General features: G+C 37.6%; 1 protein-coding gene across 1 annotated transcript; it reads right to left on the bottom strand.

The window, feature by feature from the left end:
- Nucleotides 1–9,605: 9,605 nt before the first annotated feature.
- Nucleotides 9,606–22,964, bottom strand: LOC108994835 (glyoxysomal fatty acid beta-oxidation multifunctional protein MFP-a-like). Its single transcript, XM_018970224.2, has 18 exons — nt 22,728–22,964; nt 20,804–20,875; nt 20,657–20,722; nt 20,518–20,577; nt 20,344–20,411; nt 14,814–14,895; nt 13,785–13,840; nt 13,376–13,678; nt 13,204–13,290; nt 12,228–12,402; nt 11,865–11,986; nt 11,603–11,766; nt 11,268–11,522; nt 11,010–11,131; nt 10,768–10,889; nt 10,391–10,539; nt 10,171–10,309; nt 9,606–9,763 (listed from the first exon to the last, which is right to left on the bottom strand). The coding sequence occupies exons 1-18, from the start codon at nt 22,828–22,830 to the stop codon at nt 9,728–9,730; spliced, it is 2,181 nt and encodes a 726-aa protein (XP_018825769.1). The 5' UTR covers nt 22,831–22,964; the 3' UTR covers nt 9,606–9,727.
- Between the last annotated feature and the right edge of the window lie 375 nt (nt 22,965–23,339).

The raw sequence follows: 23,339 nt of genomic DNA, 5'->3' as shown, positions 1-23,339 counted from the left end.
TGGTAGTATTTTGTTTATTTCCCAAAACACCTTTGTTAACAAACTGATTTCACGTGGGCTCCAGGTTTTTCTTTGGACTTAGACACTTGTGGGCTTATATTGTTAAGTTAGTATTTTAGGATACTGATGAATTTAACAGAATATTTATTAAGTGATCATTGATGAAATTGGAAAGTGATGGTATTTTTAGGATTAAAAGAATTTTAGACATTTAACTAAAATATGTTATTTTAGTATTTCAGATTTAAGAATCGAATCGAAATTTATGAGAGTTACATGAAAATTTTATAGGTAACGATGGATTTTCGTTCTGTACTAATATGGAGAAATTCTGATAAGTTAAGAAGTTCAGGTAAGCGGAGTTTCTATACTAGACTTTGCATGCAATAAAATAATCTGGGGTTGATTTTATGAAAAACATGCATGTTTTGTTATGAAAAGAAATTTGAAATATCCTAAGTTATTTGTTCTGCATTATTCATAAAATTATGTATAAGAATAAAATATTTTCTGGCATGACTGGTGCAAGCATGAGCTATTTTTGTATTTTGTTTCTGAACTGTGCAAAAAAAAAAAGAATATGAAATTTTGTGCATAAAATTATATTTTTGTGAACTAATTCCGTTATGTTCTGAAAATGTTCTGTACTCTGATATGATATGATATGATGTGATTTCTGAAAAACCTCTGGTATGACATTCTGTTTCTATTTTTGTTCCATTCTAACCTTATCATAGGTGTAAAATTGTGGCCTTTATTCGGGTTAGTACCAACTTTTTTTATTTCTGGTGCACTTACTTGGGAAGCGAAATGGTTTTCTGCGTGGTCTTTCATGTGTGCACACTCTAGGCTCCTAGAATAATAAGGGGAAGATTCAAATTCTTTTTCTGCTTAGTTGGCGGCCGAGGTTCGCACAACCCTACCACGGGGGTTAAACTTGGAATTATGTTCTGATATGATGTGTTCATTATGCTATGTCAAATGGATTTTGATTATCAGTATTTTTTTAACTTTCGCTCTGATATTTTTTATAACATGTTCTGACTTTACATTCTGAAAAATAAAAAGTGTTTTGTTCTGCATTCAGAACTTTGTAAATGCTCGTGTTTGCATACTAATATATATTTCCTGCTTATTGAGTTGTTAATAACTCACATCTTATCTCCAAACATTTTTCAGATGATCGTGATGGTTTTGCTGGATAGCAAGAGTAGGCAGAATTAGAGAGGTTTGATGTTCATAGCGGGTTAAGGGTCTGAGGGTATAAGTACTTATTTGAGAGTCATTGTTAGTAAATTGATTATTTTTTATTATCTTGATATGATCAGTTAAGGATACTTTTGAGTATTTTGGGGAGTTTTTAATTTATTTATTGATAATTTCTTTGTTGTACATATGAAGGAACATGGATATTTGGGTTGAACAAATGAATTAATATTTTTTAGAATTTTTCTAGATTTTATAGTTGTGATATTGGAGTTGATATTAAGTAATAAGAGCTAAATCTCCAGACCTCCGGGACCGGGGCATTACAGTAGATGCCTTGAGCCATCGTATGTTACTCCTCACCTCCATTAATGAGTTAGTTACATAATCTACATTAGTAATTCAATTAATTATAATTTAGTAATTTAAATAAATTTTTTTATCTTAATTTATTTGAAAGAAAAAGAAAAAAAAATAAAGAATAACTGGATCGGACCGATAGTTATCGTTCCGGTTCGATCCCTATGGATGTTTGGACCGAATCGGACTGGACTGGACAGATTTACACCCCTAATTTATATGCCGCAAATCCTTCATTTGGGAAGATATTTCGAGAGGTAACTGATGGCCAATGAACTGATTTTGTTTTAATTAATGGCTATTTATTTCGTGGATTACAGTTGTGCATCCGAGATTGTTCACTGAGGTAGTAGATTATTAGTGAACTTCATAGAGATGGCCACTTTGTGTGAGACAAGACTTTGGCCTTGATCTCACCTGATTACTATTGGCCCAAGTTGACTAGTGATGTGGCTCGGTAAGTGGAGTGATGCTTTGTGTGCCAGCAGTCCAAGGGAGTTCTCACCAATGCAGATTTATACACTCTCTTGCTTGTTCCTGAAGCCCCTTGGTTCGATGTCAGTATGGATTTTATGTTGGTCTTACCCCAAACCCAATGAGTCGTGGATTTTATCTTGGTAGTGGTTGACATGTTCTCCAGATGGCCCAATTTGTTGCTTGCAGGAAAATTATAGATGCTACATGGATCACTCATCTGTATTTCAAAGATATCGTTCATTTAAAATTCCACAGTCAATCACTTCAAATCATGACACCAAGTTCATGAGCCATTTCTGGAGGAGTTTATGGGAGAAACTGGGGACGAAGTTGAATTTCAGTAATACCTACCACCCCCAGGTAGATGGTCAGACCGAAGTAGTGAATCGAAGTTTGGATAATCTTTTGAGGAGTTTGGCAGGGATAAACCAAAGCAATGGGATCTAACTCTATCGCAAACAGAATTCACCTATAACAGGCCCAAGAACATAACCACATGGCTATGCCCATTGGAGATTGTTTACTATTAGAATCTGTCGGGTATGCTTGACTTAGCTCCTATATTGGTCGTTTGAGTCACATGGTAGATGAGATAATGGAGTATCTTTGGGGTATCCATCAACAAGTGAAGCTAGCCATCCACGAGAGTAATGTTAAGTACAAGTCTCAAGCCGACGATCATCGTTATCTGGTACTTTTTGATGTTGGTGATTTTATTTGGGATGTACAAACTCCTGATCGTTTTCCTATTGGAGAGGAAGATTGGAACTTGTGAGGTTCTTCAGAAGATCAATGATAATGCATACAGGTTGCCCCTTCCTAGCCATTTAAAGACCTCTGATGTATTCAACATGGAACACTTGAGTCATTATTTTGTAGATCCCGATGATACTATTGTGAACTCAAGGGCGAGTTCTTTCCAACCTGGGGTGACTGATGCAGGGAGATCAGAGTCAGATGATGTTGAGCTGTTAGATTACACATTGATGGTGCTAAACTACATCGAGACGGCAAGTCAGTGCAAGTACAACAAGAAACAGTGACTTTTTTTTTTGGCAATTTTGAGCACGTATCTGTATTTTAGCCATAACTTTGGTTATGGATATCATATTTGTGCATATGACCCAATTCAGAAAGCTCTTTTTGGTGTGCAGGCCGTGGTCACAAAGCTATGCTAAGTGGGGATTGTTTTCGAGTCCGAAATCAGCTACTTTCCCATTCAAATGTCCAATTTTAGGCATCTTTTGCCATTTATTGTAATATTTCGTTTCTCATTTAGGAAGTGATTTTTAACCCGATTTTGGCAGATTGCTTCTTTATGTAGGTATTTATTTTTTGTGTATTTATTAGGATTTTGTTAGTTTTTGGTAAAATCCTAATATTTTCGAATTTACAGTTATTTCCACCAGGCTTGTGGGTTTGGTTGAACATTATGGAGTTTTTTATAATTTTCAACTGAAAACATATTTGTTTTCTCTATGTTTTGGGTGAATCTCTTATCTTCTTTATTTCGATTATTTGTTTAAACTAGCCGCTCGAATTAATCAAAATTATGTTCAGCATCAGTTGACATTAGAGCTTTAGCATCTTTCCTGTGGTGATATCTCATCAGTTTCAATGGTTGGTGGTCATGGTCGTCGTGGGAAGGTTCCGAACAAGGAAGTCTCTCACCGTGATCGTAGCATTCAGGATGTGATAATTAAGGATTTGCAAATATAGATTGCGGAGTTAACCCAACGTCTAGAAGTGCAAAATATCATTGATCATGAGATGGTTGATCACGATTTTGATTCCAATTTCATGAACCCGTATCATAATCGTGCTTTATTTCATGAGCACAGTGGTAGGGAGTAGCGTTATGAGGACTCGATTTCAGAGTAGATCTACCTGAGTTTTCTGGTATGTTACAAGCTAAAAGTTTCATTGATTGGTTACATGAAGTTGAGCTAATTTTTAATTATAAGGATGTCACAGATTGTGTGACGGTAAAACTAGTCGCCATTAAACTAAAGGGTAGAGCATCTACTTGGTATGAACAATTGAAGCGATTATGAGACAAGCAAGGTAAGGCCAAGATTATTGATTGGGAGAAGATAAACAAAAAGATGAAGGGTCACTTCCTTCCTTTCAGCAGCACTCAAACCTTCTTTCAACAACTTCACATGTTGAGGTAAGGCACGAGATCAATTGAAGATTACATGAAAGAGTTCTGTCAATTGATAGCCAGGAATGATATGTCCAAAATCGAGAAGCAGAAAGTGGCACAATATTGGATGGTGTGTGACAACCCCTGCAAGATGTCCTCAGTCTTCACTCTGTGTACAATTTCTTAATCATATCAGCATGCACTCGTCGTGGAGAAAAAAAAGAGCAAGAATCCAATAATAAAAAACAATTAAGAAAGTCGAGTGGTTTGTCCTCAGGAATCTCGTCCTACCCCTCAACCACCATAGGGTCAGTGTTCTAATTCTAATATCAGATGTTTCAGATGTGACGAACCAAGACATTGAGCAACTGATTGTAGAAAATCCACTAATCAAAAAGGAAAAAAATCTTCTGGTTGAAGAATAAGTGGTAGAAGAAGCTAGAGAGATTGGGGAACCTGTGTATGATGACGAGAAGGATGGAGACATGTTGTATGGTGATGGCCATAAGACCCTGCTCGTTCACAAGAGTCTACTGGCTCCCAAGGGTGCTTCTGGAGACGATTGGTTGAGAACCAATATTTTTCACACTACCTGTACAAATGACGATAAAGTTTGCAAGATGATATTTGGCAGTGGAAGTTATGAGGACGTGGTGTCTTAAGAGCTTGTTCAGAAGTTACAGTTGAAGACAAACCGTCATCCAAAGCTATATAAATTGTCATGGTTAAATAAGGGCAATGAGGTAACAGTAGACAGACGATGTCTAGTATCCTTTATGATTGGCAGAAAATATTTTGATAATGATTGGTGTGATGTCGTCTTTATGGATGCTTATCATGTGTTATTAGACAGGCTTTGGCAGTATGATCGCAGTGTTACTCATAATGGGCAGAGGAATATGTATTTCCTGAGCATCAAAGGAAAGAATATCATATTGGCAGCTCGCAGGGAAGGAACCACTCGTACCCAAATAGCCAATAGTACTAACCTACTTTCTATGTCTAGGTTTCTAGAGGAGATTGAGCGTAAATACGTGATTTATGCTTTGCTGCCTTGTGGGAATAGTGTAATAGACCACCAAAGGTGCAACAATTGCTAGTAGCATTCTCTGATTTGATGCCGAAAGATCTTCCTCCTAGACTGTCATCTATGAGGGATATTCAGCACCATATTGACTTTATTCTGGGATCGAGGTTGCCAAATAGACCTACATATCACCTCAGTCTCAAGGAATCTGAAGAGTTGATGTGGTGACCATTGTTTGTTCTCCGGGCTCATGGTTGGCCGTTGTGAGTCCCTAGAAGCATATTACACACACGACCTTCGTGGTTGGTACCATGGTGTGCACGTCCACGGTGGTCGGGGACTACCGCGACAAAGACAAAGGAAGTCGGTGGTCCACGTGGTGGCCACTAGCACCTTTCTTGGTCCTACCATTTGTAGGCAAGGAGGTATCAACCGTATGCATGTCCTAAGCACACGGTTTGTGGGGTGGGCACCACCCCCATGGTCGCAAACCACTTCGATGGAGACAAAAGCCTCTGACAGTCCACATGGTGGCCATCAACGCCTGTGTTAGGTCCACAATAGGTGGGCGATAGCATGCACCCGTTGCACGCACTGTGCATGCCGTGCATGGCCCCCGCGGGTGGAAACCACCCCAGTGGAGACATAAGGTGCCAACAGTCTAGGTGGTGGCCACCAGCACCCTTGCCGGTCCAATGGTGAATGGGCGGCGTCTTCCTGGGTGCTTGGCAGTGTGCACCAGTGTTGCACCATGCATGGCACTGTGCATCCCATGTGCGGCCGAGATGGTGCTCATGTGGACTATGCACTTTAAATGCATAATGCATACCTGGCCTCTACCCACGTACTGTGCATAGTATGTCATTAGGATGCTATGTACTTTACATGCCTGGACATGGGTCCTCGCCCTTTGATTTCCCCGTAGTAGCGTTAATAAAAATGAGAAATGGAAAGTTCAGAACACTTATTGATAGGAATTATATTTGCTCATTCGGGAATGATTTTGTACGCCGAAAAATCATCATTCTTCCGCTTTCGGTGTAGAGAATAATCGCATCCCACAGACTGCGAACTTTTAATTCATGTTTTGTAGGAACAAGTTGGAGGGGGAGAAAAAGTCATTCCCAGTCCACGGTGACAATTCGGGCCTTGGTCAATGTTGTTTGAAGTCCCCGATTGCAGTCCCGAATGGCAATATGGTATTTGTACGTACGTCCATCTTAGTAAATATGAAATAAATATAGCAAACATAAATAGAGAATAAGACACACATATTTACATGATTCCGCACAGGGCCTATATTCACGGGTCATTTGGAGGGCAAATCTATTATAAATAGTATATTTTATAGTCTCTTATAGCTTACTGTACAAATGGGTCTATGACCCTTGCCGTCTAGAGAAAAATAATAAAACTGAAGGTTTCGTCTGGAGGTTGAATAAGCTCTCTCTCTCAGTCACCCCGAAGTCCCCGGATATCGTATCTAACATCCATTTTTATTGAGCCCCTGTTAGTGGTTCTTTATGTCACTTCGCTTCCCCATTTGCGTGCTTGACCTTCATTCTCTCTTTTTAACTCTTATTTTTACCATCACTTTCCTCCATCACAACCTTCATCACACTCCATATTCTATATTTTTTAAAATTTTTAATATTTTTTTAAAATTTTTTTGAATTTATTTTTTTAAAATTATTTTAAATATCTTATTCATTATTTATATAATAAATATTTAATAAAAATTATAAAATATATAAAATATAGAATGTGAGAAAGTTGCAAAGATTTATTCAATTATAAAGGGAGCCGGTGCAAGAGAATATAATCGGTACGGAGCCGGTGCAAGACAAGTTTTCAAACCTTTTCAAACTTGTATGTAAAAGTTTGGCCAACCTTACATCCCACTTTACTTTTAAGCACCCGCTGTTTGAGTTGGAGTAATGCTATATATGAGTTTTAAATAAATAAATTTTATATAAGTTTTAAATAGATAAATTTTATATAAGTCTTTTATAAAATAATGAGTCTTATTAATAAAGAATATTTTTTTTTATTTTTTTAAGGTGGGGTCTACTATTTTATAAAAACTTGTCTATTTAAGACTTGTACAAATTATTTTTCTTTGAGTTGAGGCCCCACGGGTTATGATAAATACTTTTTATTGCTAAGATTTTAATGCTATACCGATACTCACGTGAATGATTTGAGGCAGGCAGTTTCTTATTTGGAGCATTCTCAATTAATTAGTTAAAAATTAAATTTATTAAATATTTAATTATTAGAGAGTAAACTATATTCATAATATATTAATTAAATTTTAAATTTTACAGTAACTTTCAAAAAGAATTTCAAATTTAAAAGTTATTGTACATACATCAAATACATATTTTATCAATTATTTCTCTCTTCATTTATTTCTATCACATATTTTATCACAATTGATATATTAATTCGAATTAGTAATATATTAATTTAATTAGAATATGATTATTAATTAATATATAATAGGTAGAATAGTAAAATGGTTTAAGCAATCATGTAACTTTCTAAATCCTTAATCATTATGTGTGATATGTTTCATGCGTGGACTTCTCAGTTTGTCTAAATCTCTTGGTTTTCCCTATTCCTCGCCTATAACTATGTTAACTTGGTGCAATGCCATGTCATGCTCGGTTTCATGCTTATATCATACTTAGTTTTTGTGCTTGTGGCATACTTGATCCTGTGCTTGTGACATACTCGGGTTTAGGATTTTTGAATGATGCTTATATCATACTAGGAGTTGTGTTTGAATTAAAAGTTATGTTTGGATTAGGAGTTGAAGTAGGTTTTTGTACTAATCTAGAAGGCTTAATCTCGTGCATGGTGCTTTGGGCTTGCTCACCCTCACTCGTCCTAGTGGGCTCAGCCCTAATGGGCTTGAGCCCAGTTGTTGGACTTAGTCCAACTCTACTTTCTAAATATGTAAGTCTTAATTCTAGTATAACCCTAACTTTTCTAATTTAGAAATTTGAAGGCTCAGGTGTTATATATTGCATTTTTCCACCCTATCTTCATTTTCCCGTCCTGTGACATTTTTCCGTTCAATTGCATTTTTTGGACCATCTTCTTTTTCCCATCCTATCTAGACTATGGTTTTCACTTTGATATAGGTTATTGTTAGACCATTATAGACATGCATATTATGATTTTTTTTAGCATTTATTTGTTCAATTAAATTTGACACATTTCTCATGGGGAATAAGAACGTGCATCTATTTGCTAACAGACCAACTTGTAAGCAACTAACACTTTAAAAAGTTCATCATTCTCTTCATCCTTAACCAAGAAACTTTTTGAGCTTTTGCCATTGCTAAAAGGTCCATTCGACACAACTCTGCAATCAGTTTCATGCATTTGTTCATATCTAGATTACAAGGATACCAAGGTGGCTTCAAGACGTAGAAAAGTATATTGATTATTGATTCTGATGTGAAATCACCACTTTTTTTAAAAGCAAATAATGATTTCATATGGTATCAGAGCAAAGATCCTGAATTCGAACTCCGATTTTATATTCTATCATATTTAATTAAATATTCTACTTATTGAACATACTCATTGAGAGGAAGTCTGGCCTACAAATGAATGAGTGTTAGAATATAAAATAAATAATAAAATCTACATCTTCCTATCAGATTAAACTTTTGGTACAAGTAGTAATTTCACATCTCATACCCATTGTTGCATGTCTAGCTAATTAAACACATAATGGGATACTTGGGGCGATTTTAGAAATCTCAAATCTTTTTTGTAGAAAGAACACTTGGAGGAGTGGTCTTACGCTTCTAATTAACAAAGTTTTCTAAATTTGATAATATATTCTAGTCATATTTTAGTTAATTTTTTAAAAACTAAAATTTTATTTGATTTGTATTCATTTGTCACATTTATTTTTTCTTAATGTTTATTTTCGTTTTCCAAAGAAATTATGATATCAAGCTAATTGTATAGTTTTCATAAAAATTGGACAAAATCAATGAAGGAAAATATATATATTTCCTTTCTTTTTTAACCTTCAATATGAATCGAATACCAAGATGTGGATTATTTACAATTGCAAGAGCTATCGGGATAAAGTAGCAACAATATGTAAAGAGAAATGATAGTTGTAGTCGTGAGTGCGTAAGTGCCGTACAATCACTTTAAAAAAAATGAATAAACACGACACATGAAAAAATAATAATTTTTTTAATAATCGACCCCACTCTTTTTCAAAGCGACTACACGGCGCTTGCGCACTCCACAACGACATGTAACATTACCCATCACATACTTAAGTAATTTTTTTATATAAGTGGTTGAGATCGAAAAAACAACCTCAAATTTATCAGATTGACTAAAGATAACAAATTAAAGATGAAGAGTAACATTATAACATTACTCAAAAAATTTGTACACATTATTTAGCTGATTAGAAAAGGATAATGATGATAAGGAAATTCTTTACCAAGCATGTGCTAAGGAAATCGATCCTACAAACGAGATGTTGCTTGCTCCACTGGAGAACTCTGCAAGGAAACAGTGCAAGAACCATTAGAGAGGCAATACCAGTGAGCAAGGGGGCAGCCATGCATGCGGTTACATTAATGATTTTAAAATAAAGTAATTTACTCTACAAACCAGCTGATTTCGTACCAAATGAGGCCATAATAAACTCTTTCCATTATCTAATGTTGCTTTGTGGCATGAAAGCGGATTAGTTTGTGATTCTTTGACCCCAAAATTAAGTAGGAAACAGAAGAGTTCCCCAATAGTGGAATTTACAGCAGGAATCCATATGAAAAATATAGGCAATCATAAGCCCCTAAAGCCACGGATTCACTTCTTGTAAATTATTCTACTTCTTGTAAACCTGAACTTTTTTTTTTTTTTTTTAAATATTTGGAGGATAGACAATTGGGTCTCGGATTCTCACCAGAGGAGCACCCTTGGAAGCTCTTTCAGCCAAATAGGCACAAGGCTTGAAGAATTCTCCATACATCTTTGACCATTCCTCCAATCTTGAATAAATGTAAGTGGATCCAAGAGAATCAGCCCAGAACATTATACCTCCCCTGATCAAATGTGCCCCAACAGGTTTAGCAAGACTTATGGCGTTGAGAACAACTGATTCAAAATCGATGAGATTTACAAACCTGTAAGGTGGGAAACCCATGCCCATAACAGCAGCTATGTCAAGGTCTGCTGCTTTGACTGCGATACCCTCAGCCAGTACTCGACAGGCCTCATTCACCACAGGGAAGAATATCATCTCCACAATTTCGTTGTCTGATAACTTCACTACCTGTGGACAAGTTCAAATTGAAAAAATAAAAATAAAAATGAGGGAGACGGGTGACTTCTATATTGCACGATTTATATCATACTATGTTTCAGAAGACCACCATTTGAGGTTTACTATTGCAGCATTAGATCGGCTGAATAGTAAATCAGGTGAGTCACCAAATCTAGGTTATGTAATAATAAAATGTGTATGGGTGTGTAGGTATGAGTAAGTGAGAGAGAGAGAGACCTTAGGGTCAATGGTTACCCCAGAAACGCTCCTTGACTTCTCAATATATTTATATAATTCAGGATCTGGGCTAGCTTTGCGGTTCTTGTCATATATATAGAACCCTTTGCGGGTAGTCTCACCTGGAAAAGAGTGCATGGTAAACAAAGAAATATTTAAAGCTCCATATAGAATTTGATAGATTTAAATGAACACGATAACCACTTGATCTTTCACTTCTCATTAAAAATAAATAAAATTACCTGCTCTCTTATCCTCCTGCATAAGTGGAACAAGCATTGATTTATAAGTTCTCTCAGGAAAATGCTCAGCATATTGCATGCCACTTGCCATTGCAACACCAAAACCAACCAGGTCAGCCAATCTGCATGGACGTAATTAAATATAAAAGCCCCTCTTTTTGGATAGGTAAAATATAAAAGCCAGTTAAATGCAAGAAACTAGATCAAGAAGCAACAAAGGGATCAAGACGACTGGTACTAATTTCCCTTTCGTTTTACCTGAACGGTCCCATTGGCATTCCAAACTTGGTACTTGCCCGATCAATTCGATAGGGATCTGCACCATGCTCAACAAGCAAAACAGCAGCTTCTGGATAAGGGAAGAACATCCTGTTGACAGCAAAGCCAGCACAATTCCCAACCACCACTGGAGTCTTATTAATCTTTTTACCAGCATCTAGCAAATCAACAATCACTTGGGGAGATGTCTGCTCAGTACGAACAATTTCCAGAAGTGGCATGACATGAGCCGGGCTGCATAAAAAGCATAATAACTATAAGGTTGAGCAAAACAAAGTTTCAGACAGGAAGAATAGCTGTAAATCTGGTATTACCTAAAGAAATGAGCTCCAACAATCCGATTTTGGGATCTTGTCTTTTCTCCAATCAGGTTCAAGTCAATTGTGGAGGTGTTACTTGCAAGTATGCAATGTGGTGGGCAATACTTTTCAAGATCAGCAAAAATTTGTTGCTTTAGAGAAAGATTCTCAATAACAGCCTGTTCCATGCATCAACAACAAAGACTCAACACCTTTTTTCCTCAGTTTCTGAATAAAAAAGACAATGACAAGGGCAAAACAATGCATTGTGGACTACCTCAATCACTATGTCCACATCTTTAAACCTTTCATAGTCAAGAACACCTTTGAGAAGAGAGATGGTTTTCTCAAACTTCTCTTGAGACATTTTCCCTTTCTTCACACGGCTTTGCAAATTGGCTGGATGAAAAGGAATATATTACAAGAAGTAATTTAACATTTTAAATACAAAGACCAATGCGAGTTTTGTGCCTACCAGAGTAGAAGCTATTTAACCAGACAAACTAAAGAGGAATACCTTTTTCAGGAAGTAAACGAAGCAGAAAAACTATAAAACTTTTCGAAACAAAAGTCAAACTGAAAATTTCAGCCCCAGAAACTAATTAGAAACTATAAACTTCGTATGGAATTCTAGCCTCACCTCTCACTCTACCAATCCCAGCCTGCAAGAACTTATCATTTACTTCTTTAAGGATGACTGGATAATTACGGAGAATCAATGCTGTTGCTATGCCAGAGCCCATTAGCCCTCCTCCAACAATAGCAACCTTATTTACTCGTCTTGGCACTAAACCAATATCAGTAACTCCAGGTACCTGTTTAATGTATGAGAAGAGACGATCTTAGGAAAGCAAAAACTAGAAGATACGTAGGTCAAAAGTATGCAGAATCAAATTTGTAATGTCATAGTGTAACCGAAATATTCAATGACATAAGACAGAATCAATAAGACATTACGTTAGAGAAAAGAATGAACAACCAAAAGTTATGATTGAACAAGACTATTAGATTAATAAAAGAATGGGTTTATCCAAGATCCAGATTTATGAGATACAAGGATCAGAACTACCAATCTTCAACAAATCTCTAAAACCTGAAGCTGAACCTACAATTACTTATTCTCATGCTCAGCACAAGTTTCTTTGGAAACACAAATGTGATTAATATTTACCCAAGCAACACAGTTTAACAACCCAGGTTGGGCTGTCCACTAAATGGGCAGCTAAACTACACACAAGAGCAGAATCTTTTTTTTTTTTTTTTTTTTATCAGTACACAAGCAGAATCATAAACAGCAGAGCTCTTTGCAATTGGGAGAAATATCCTCATACATAACATTCTACTACCCAACATGGCTCCCAACCAAATCAAACTGCTATAAACTTAATTCATCTAGATATGTAGTGAAAGCTTTATTCAAAATCTAAACCAACAAATTATAATAACCAGCCGTCTGTCTGAAAAAATCCCCTAAATTCAGTACAAACAAGTTTCAACTATAGAAGAATTAAGTCCAAAGTAAATTGACAAAAAGTAGATCTCGTTAGTAAATCAGCAAGGCTTTTCTGGACATTTGGATCAAACCGGCTCTGGAAATAAAAACTTCATTTTCAAACCTTTGATGTTCGGCGTTGAGCGAAGAAGATATGGATCAAACTCTTGGAAGTGTCAGAATGTTGAAGCGCTCGACTAGCTTCAGCCTCCTGCCAATATCAGACAAAACATCAAGCAGTTGCATGTCACTGCTTTTTGAAGGGAAGTCAAAGAATGATAGAGACAGATAAGGACCTTCCAAAGTCCAGCCCGAGGACCAGAAACTATACCCTCTTCGATGATATCAATGCAAAGCAATGGATGTTTGAGATTGGGAGCCTGTTTCCGGACCTGAGCTCTTGCAAACTTAAATATTTCCCTTGCTTCTCCAAGGGGCTCTATCTTGTCAGTCTTGTAAAGACTAGCAGCCCATGGTCTTCTACGGTCCAATATATCCAAGGCCCACTGACGTGCAGTATTTACCAACTCATCAGGTGAAACAATGGCATCGACAAGACCCAAAGTATAGGCTTCCTGCCCTTTGACTGGCTTAGACATCTATTCAAGCATGCACCCAGGGGGTTAGAGAGAGATTACTATACTTTATGAGGCCATCAATCAAATCAATAGTGTCAAGAAAAAGAAAATACTAATTAAAACAAACCAGCATCATTTCAAGAGCTTTTGAGAGGCCAACAAGACGTGGAAGCCGTTGTGTTCCTGAGCCATATCAAGAGTATGTGACAAAATGTGAGTAGTAATGACAGAGAATTTCATCAAAGACTTCTCTATATGTTTCTATTCCCTTCATTTTTTTATGTAATTAAAGAGTATATAAAAAACTAGTCTCCAAAATGAAGTCTAACATCATACAAACTGGCAGCACCATTTGTCAATTCTATTTTCATCCAGAAGGTCTAGTTTATGATTATGACCGATGCTTTAAAAGGGTCTTCCCATCAGATGTATATCGGCAGAGCCTTCAGAAGAAGCAATCATGCTTATTGTTTAAAATAGCATGACCAAGTTCGATGGAACCTATAACGATTATTGAATAAATATTTTGATTATGTTTGTATGTATTTATGTTTGGTTTTCTGCTATTGTACTGAACAGAACTGGTGTTCATGACCTTCTTGTATCATTTTCTAGTTCCTAGTATGTAATTAGGTGTTTTCTTGTATATACTTCCTGTGTACTAGGGCAATGCCTTAATTAGCCATCTCATGTTTTCTTGTGTATACATTCTTTTTTTTTTCGAATAAGCCATCTCATGTTTTCCTCTAACTAACATTCAACAGCCCTAGAACGTTGTCCTTTAAAATAACTGCCTATGTGCCAACTCGACAACCCTACAAAGGTGCAAATTAAAAGTAACACCTTCTAAAATCTCTTCCACATGTTGGAAGAGCAATACAAATAATAAATCAACTATCTAGATTTTGATAATAAAAAAAATATGTATCTTGTATCCTTGTTTTGGAGATACCCACATTGCATAACATTAGACATTGCAAAACAATAATACCATAGCTCAGATTTGAACATAGAACAACTACTGCGGTACTTAAGATAGATAGTACATAATGCATATTAACCTCATGCTCATCAGAAAAGCCCACTTCAGCACATTAAAAACATAAAGATTCCACCACTAGTACTCTCATTAAAAGCAAGGATGATGTAGCCTTACCTCCAAATCCAGGAATTATTCCAAGCTGAAGTTCAGGCAACCCTAATTGTGCAGTGGGTGTTGATATTCTAGCATGGCATGCCTGGAAGAGAAAAATATGAAAATCTGATATGGAAAAGTTTAGAGAAATGATTTATACAAGCCCCAAATAGACAAGCCACATACAAGCCCTTATAAATGTCAATGGACAGCACTGTCCATCATCAATATAGTTTCCTTCTATTCTTCTTTCCTTATCTCATCTTTACTTCCGTTACTTAGGCTTGTACAGAATATAGTTTCCTTATCTCATCTTTACTTCCGTTACTTAGGCTTGTACAGAATATAGTTTCCTTATAAGGCTAAGAATGCTAGAATCACTCGATAATTAGTTTCTTCCCATGTATAGTTCTCTTGTAAAGTTTCTATATAATATACAGATCACTCAAAGGCCAATTGATTCGGCCATTCATACATCGCATTTTACCTTATCTTGACATGGTATCAAGAGCCGGTTGATTTTTTTTCTCTCTCGGTTTCGTTGTTGCCCGCGTGCATCGTCTTCTGTCTCGGTTACGTGTGTCGGCGTGGTCTGTGTCTTGGCAGTCCCTCTCGGCATCTTCGATTTGTCTCGGTTTCGTGTGTCGGCGTCGTCCTCTCGGCATCTTCGATTTCTCGTGTATCGACAGACGTACGAGCTTCGTATTTTTCGGCACTCTGCTTCTGGGGTAGCCTTTCTCGGCAGGTTCTGTCTCGGTTTTGGGCTCTCTCGGCATCTCCTTCCTCCATCGACACGCTCTTCTTCTGGAGTGGTGTGTTTCGGCAGCTCTGTTTAAGGTCTAGGCTTCTGTTCCTGCGTTCTTGTTTACGTTTCTGAGTGGGTGATTTCGGCACAATTAATTTTTGGTCTTCGTATTATTATTTTTTTGCCTTATCACATTTGTCGGCAGAAACTCATTTTTTTGGGTTCCTTAAGTTTATTCTGGAATTTCTTTTCGTCTCGAGTTCTATTTTTTTTGCAATGGATTCTGCACCTATATGTGTCAAATTTACAGGCAAAAATTATTCTATTTGGGCTTTTCAATTTGAACTTTTCCTCAAGGGAAAAGACCTTTGGGGCCATATTGATGGCACGGATGTTGCACAAACATCCAATCCTGAAAACTCCAAAGATGTCGCGTCTTCGCCTTCTTGGGATGTACTTGATGCTCGGATCATGTCTTGGCTTCTTAGTTCGGTGGAGCCACATATTGTCACTAACTTGCGGGCTCATCGCTCCGCTCAATCCATGTGGAATTACCTGAAGAAAGTTTATCATCAAGACAATGATGCTCGTCGCTTTCAGTTGGAACATGCGATTGCCATGTTTCAACATGGTAGTCTTTCCATCCAAGACTACTACTCGGCATTCTTGACTCTTTGGAATGAATATACTGATTTGGTTATCGCGGATGTTCCTGTTGCTGCACTTTCCACTATTCAGAAGCTTCATGAGACTAGCCGGCGTGATCAGTTTCTTATGAAACTACGCTCGGAATATGAATCTGTTCGCTCTTCTCTACTGAACAGATCTCCTGTTCCTTCGCTGGATATTTGTTTTGGTGAGTTACTTCGCGAGGAACAACGTCTTAGTACTCAAGCTATTCTGGAGCAATCTCATGGTAGTTCTGGTACAGCGACTGTGGCTTATGCTGCCCAAGGACACGGATCACCTATGACTTCTAAAAATTTGCAGTGTTTCTGCTGCAAGGCCTATGGGCATATTGCTGCAAATTGTCCTAAAAAATATTGTTCTTATTGTAAGAAAAAGGGACATATTATCAAAGAATGTCGTATCCGTCCCCAGAATCGTCAGGCTCACGCATTTCAGACTTCTGTGTCTGTTTATCCCTCAGCGACTTTTGCAGTACATGACTCTTCCTCAGGTGTTTCCTCTGATCTTGCATCTCCTGCAGCAACTTATTGCACTCCTGAAATGGTGCAACAGATGCTAATTTCAGCATTGTCTGTGATGGGGTTTCAAGGTAAAAATTCTACTAAACTCTGGTACGTAGACTCGGGAGCTTCTAATCATATGACAAATACGCCCACTGCTCTGTGTCATGTTCGACCTTATGCTGGTCAATCTGCTATTCAAACTGCCAATGGTAGTTCTTTGCCCATAGCTGCTGTCGGAGATGCCTCTTCGACATTTACTGATGTGTTTCTTGCTCCTCAACTTTCCACGAATCTTATTTCTGTTGGTCAATTAGTGGATAACAATTGCGCTGTTAAATTTTCTGGTGATGGTTGTGTTGTGCAGGACCAGGTAACGGGGGAGCCGATCGCGAAGGGACCTAAAGTGGGGCGTTTGTTTCCACTATTTTTACCTGTTCCAGCACTTTCTTCAGTTTCTTCTATTACGTCTTTTGCTTGTAATAATGTTCCTAATCTAAGTATGGTGTGGCATCGTCGTTTAGGCCATCCTAATACTCAGATTTTATCTCATGTATTGAACTCTGGTTTTCTTGGTAATAAAGAACGTTTGTCTTTATCTCTTGAGTGTGATTCTTGTAAACTTGGTAAAAGCAAAACTATTCCTTTTCCTTTGCATGCTAGTCGAGCTTCTCACTGCTTTGATCTTGTTCATAGTGATGTTTGGGGACCTTCCCCTGTTAGTTCACATGAGAAATTTAAATACTATGTGACTTTCATTGATGATCATAGCAAATTTACTTGGGTTTATTTCCTTCATTCCAAATCTGAGGTTTTTCGTACTTTCACTGAGTTTTTAGCATATGTTGACAATCAATTTTCTGCGACTATTAAGACATTACGCACAGATTCTGGTGGTGAATATTTGTCTAATGAGTTTCAGGCTTTCTTGGCTTCTAAAGGTATTATTCATCAACGTTCATGTCCCGCTACTCCCCAACAGAATGGAGTAGCCGAACGCAAAAATCGCACTCTTCTTGACATGGTACGTACCCTCTTGTTAGAATCCTCTGTTCCATCCATGTTCTGGGTCGAGGCTCTGAAAACTGCTACTCATTTGATTAATCGTTTACCTTCCCAAGTCTTACACATGGAGTCTCCTTATTTCCGCTTGTTTGATAAGCAACCTAGTTATGATAATCTTCGTACATTTGGTTGTGTATGCTTTGTTCATTTACCTCCTCATGAGCGACATAAATTATCTGCTCAATCTGTTAGATGTGCATTCTTGGGATATAATGTGTGTCAAAAAGGATTTGTTTGCTATGATCCTAATTTACATCGCACACGCATTTCTAGGAATGTTATTTTCTTTGAAAATCAACATTTCTTTCCTGTGTCATCTGTGCCCTCTTCTTCCACTGTGGTCCTCCCCTCCTTTGAGCAGCAACTCTCAAATCTTCCTCCTGTCCGCTCTCGCTTTAAACCAGGTATTGTGTATACGAGACGCTCCCGCCCACAGTCTCTTCCCATGGCTCACCCGATATCTGATCCTAACATGCTCCAGAACCAGTCAGTTGCAGCACCTCCAGAGCCCTTGGTACGACGCTCTCCTCGAGTGTCTGTACCTCCGGATAGGTATGGTTTTCCTTCTGGGACCTCTATTTCAGCTCTTACTGCTGCTTTATCCAATTTTAATATTCCCACATGCTACTCACAAGCTGCCAAGCATGACTGTTGGCAACAAGCTATGCAGGAAGAAATTGCCGCTCTAGAGGCCAATCATACCTGGGACATTGAGCCATGCCCTCCAACAATTGCTCCTCTTGGTTGCAAATGGGTTTACTCAGTCAAGGTTCGATCTGATGGAAGTTTGGATCGTTACAAAGCTCGACTTGTTGCTCTTGGGAATAATCAGGAATATGGTGTCAATTATGAAGAGACCTTTGCTCCTGTGGCTAAGATGACTACTGTTCGTACGATTCTAGCTCTTTGCTTCTAATGATTGGCCACTACATCAGATGGATGTCAAGAATGCTTTTCTTCATGGGGATCTTAAAGAGTGTATTTATATGAAACCACCACCGGGACTGAGTACTCCTTCGACTTCGCATGTGTGTAAGCTTCGTCGCTCTCTTTATGGTCTCAAACAAGCTCCAAGGGCCTGGTTTGATAAATTTCGAACCGCTTTATTACAATTCTCATTCAAGCAGAGCAAGTATGACACTTCATTGTTTCTTCGGAAATCAGATGTGGGTATTGTTGTTCTTTTGGTATATGTTGACGATATTGTGATTACTGGTTCCGACTCTATTTTACTTGGCCAGCTCAAGACTCATCTCTCTGAGTCATTTCATATGAAAGACCTTGGGTCTCTCACATATTTTCTTGGTCTTGAGGTGCATCGTAGTTCATCTGGTATTTCACTCAATCAACATAAGTATGCTAGTGACCTGGTGGCTACAGCTAGCCTACAAGAGGCCACTTCGGTTGATACTCCCATGGAATTGAATGTCAAGCTTCGCAAAGAGGAGGGTGATTTACTTGAGGATCCCAGTTTATACCGGAAGTTAGTAGGTAGTCTTGTCTATCTCACCATTACTAGACCGGACATTTCCTTTGCAGTACAACAAGTCAGCCAGTTTCTTCAGACCCCTCGTCATCTTCATTTGGCTGCTGTCCGTAGGATCATACGCTATGTTCAGGGCACCTCTGCCCGTGGCTTATTCTTTCCTGCAGGCAATTCTCATCGCCTTATTGCTTATAGCGATGCTGATTGGGCTGGTTGTGCTGATACACGTCGATCTATTACTGGTTGGTGTGTGTTCTTAGGTAATGCATTGATCTCCTGGAAGAGTAAGAAGCAAGACAGAGTCTCTAAGTCATCTACAGAATCTGAGTATCGGGCAATGTCTCTTGCTTGTTCCGAAATTATTTGGCTTCGAGGTTTGCTTGCTGAGCTAGATTTCTCTGAGACCGATCCTACACCACTACATGCTGATAATACAAGTGCTATTCAAATCACAGCCAATCCTGTCTATCATGAGCGCACGAAGCATATTGAAGTCAACTGTCATTCTATCCGTGAAGCATTTGAAGCTCGTGTTATCACTCTCCCCCATGTTCCCACTGAACTACAAATTGCTGATATCTTCACCAAAGCTCTCACTCGCCATAGACACTGTTTCTTAAGTGGCAAATTGATGCTTGTTGATCAACCCGCATCAATTTGAGGGGGGCTGTCAATGGACAGCACTGTCCATCATCAATATAGTTTCCTTCTATTCTTCTTTCCTTATCTCATCTTTACTTCCGTTACTTAGGCTTGTACAGAATATAGTTTCCTTATAAGGCTAAGAATGCTAGAATCACTCGATAATTAGTTTCTTCCCATGTATAGTTCTCTTGTAAAGTTTCTATATAATATACAGATCACTCAAAGGCCAATTGATTCGGCCATTCATACATCGCATTTTACCTTATCTTGACAATAAAAAAGTAGACCCCACCTTAAAAAAGTGTAAAAACTCTATTCTTTATTAGCGGGACCCACTTTTTTACAAAGGGCTTGTATGAGGCTTGTACTCAAAAGTTTAATAGAGAAGGTCCCTTGTTCAAGAGAAATGGCAATACATACCATTGCAACCTCTAATCCTCCACCTAAGGCAAGGCCATCAATGGCAGCAACAGAAGGCTTTCTTGCAGCTGAAAAACAAAGTAGGTGATCAAATAGTAAAAAAATTAATCAAGCACTGTCTTGGAAGAGCAACTATTAAAGTATGAGGATCGAGAAAAAAATCCAAATGTGTACCTTCAAAAGTGTCAGTGATAATCTCTATTGATATATAGCCAGGCTTTTCTTCTCCCTCCCCTGATAAAACATAATGAAACTCATTTCCGCAAACAAGAGATAATTAGCGGAATACGAGACAAAAAAACGGCTAACATACTCAATCCCCTCTGAGTTCCTCCAAAAGCTGCAATATCAAAGCCACCAGAAAACTTGCCCTTTTCACCTGCTCACATAAGATATTAGATTCATATCTCAATCAAAACCAATGCTCAACAAAGAGAAATTTACATATTCTCATACTCACCTGTAATGACGATTGCTTTCACATCATCCCTTCTTAGTGCCTGCTCATAACTGTCTTTTAAGTTGCATAACACTGAGAGAGAGAGAGAGAGAGAGAGATTACATTACTTTATCAGGCTAATTAAAAATTCAATAGCATTGTGAAGACAACGCAAGATTATCTTTAGTAATAATACTACTGAAACACAAAAGTTTGTCCAGTTCTTACCCTGCACCTACTCAAACTAGGGAGAAAATGGGGCAATGGAGGCAGCATTATAATGCTCCAATGTGGCTTCAATTCTTCTTTTTTTTTTTTTTTTGGAAATAAGTTAATGACAGGAAATGAGGTACATGGAGGCTGGATTATATTGCTCCAATGTGACTTCAATTCTTTTGTCAATAAATAAGTTGAATTTCATCAAAAGCACAGAGGGGTACAACCAATTAGGGGAGAGGAGAGATACAAGAATCATAAACTCTAAAAAAGTAGAATGCACATTGCAGTGAAGCAATTCACCACTTTTCCTTGCACATACAGCACTAATCCATCACTATGATGTGTAGGAACTTTGTTCCACCAAAAATATTTCCAAGGAAATTAACAGTTATCTTGGGATCGGAGAATTGCTGTTGGGAATTCATCTAATTTTGTCCTTCCCAACTCAATCCTCTTGAAAACCCCTTAGGAATCAAACATTTAGAACAATAAATATTTAATTATTCACTAATAAACCTGTGATGGGGAATGAATATATTTGATGTATTATTTCCAAGAAATATTAAGGCATGCTGTTGCCCGCATAATTCAACAAATGTAGGAGGTTGAGGCCTAAACACCTGAACTTAGGGGATTCCTTGGAGAATGAAATGAGATAATAATTTTGTGAATATTAATAAGATAGTTTGTGAATAGTAGTAAAATGGTTTGAGTTAAGTATTTATTGGGTTTTGGGAAAGAAGAGAGAAAAAGTTGAATAAAAAATATTATAAAGTTAAAATATTGTTAGAATATAATTTTTTAATATAATTTTTGTTTTGGGATTTAAAAATGTTGAATTATTTTTTGTTTGAAATTTTGGAAAAGTTGTAATAACTAATTTGAAAAAGTTGTAATGATTAGTTTGAAAGTGTTTGTGTTTGAATGATATTTGAGAAGGAAATAAGATAGGAAGAGATGGAAATTGTTTCCAAACATCCCCTTAAAAGTTTTAATTTCACAACCTAGTCGTGACAATATCTAATGCCATATTACAACTGAAGTAACAGTATCAAGTTATCAACAACCAATTGAAGTGGGCAATAAGTAAATTACTTTTTCTTCCAAAAAACCTCCTTTATGTACAAACAAAACCAGGCACATACGAATACGTTTTTTATCAAGCTGCAATATCATATCATCCAGTTATCATCCTCCACCCACAAATCAAGTTCCCAAAAAACACCTTACAAGCACCAGCCTCGGGTACGGTTCCCGAGGACAGTTTGGGACATTTCGCATTTCATCCTGCATTTCTCAATCAGTGACCCTCCAAGTCTCCCACTACCAATTATTATGTTATTTTCAAACAAAATAATAAGTAAGGCACCCATATACGACGACCCCAGTAGCGGTTGCCAAAAAAATTGGTAAATTCAATCAGAAGTCAAGTGAATATCAATATAGGGACCCCAGAACTGAAAACTCCCAACTATCCCTGCAGGTTCAATTGTCTCCATGAATAATAAGACTCTATGGAAAGGAAAGAAAAGAAAAGAAAACAAGCAGAAAGAGTCCCCTAATTAGTCCATGCACATATTTGTGACAAAACAAAAAGTCAAAAACCCAGGAAGAAAAACAAAAAGCTAAAAACAAAATCACAAAATATGGTTTTACAATGAAGTCGGTAGTGGGGGGAGGAATGTAAATGGACAGGATCTGGGGAGTGCGACTAAGGAAAAAGTACCATCAAAGGAGAGGGAATTAACCGGAGGGTTGACTATTGTTAATAGAGCCACCCCGTCAGCTCCCACCTCCATTATAGTTCTTCCTTTTGCTCCGCTACCCATTATGTCAATGCTTCACTATCTGTCTCCCCTTCTCCGTCTCGCACTCTCTTGGCGAAGAATTCGAGTAGCTTTCAGATGGGTTAGCTGGGGCATCTTATGCAACGCGGGGAGTTGGCGCGTCCGAATTGACTGCAGACAGAGTGACGTTGGATGCGCTTCTCTTTTTTTTCTTTTTTTTAATAAAACGGATCATAATCCTTTATTAAAAGAGTTGACTTGAAAAAACAAGTAAATTAAAATTGTTAGTAACAATCCAATACACTTTCGTAACTGACATGATCTAATTCAGACAATAAATCTCTAAAGACTTAGATCTTAGAGAAACTATCACCTCTGTCCACGACAGAGGTTACAAAACCTCATATCCCGACTAAGCAGGGTAGGGTTCACCAAACCCCGTCAATATGGAGGGAGGACTACTACTCCATTTGAACCAAAGTCCGAAGGCACTACTTTTTTAAAATTTTTATTATCCTAGAAACAACATTACACAAAAGAAAATATAGAGA

This window comes from Juglans regia, chromosome 12, assembly GCF_001411555.2.
Source record: "Juglans regia cultivar Chandler chromosome 12, Walnut 2.0, whole genome shotgun sequence".
Classification (NCBI taxonomy): domain Eukaryota; kingdom Viridiplantae; phylum Streptophyta; class Magnoliopsida; order Fagales; family Juglandaceae; genus Juglans; species Juglans regia.
Note: the sequence above shows the minus strand (reverse complement) of the source record. Positions and strands in the feature narration are given on the sequence as shown.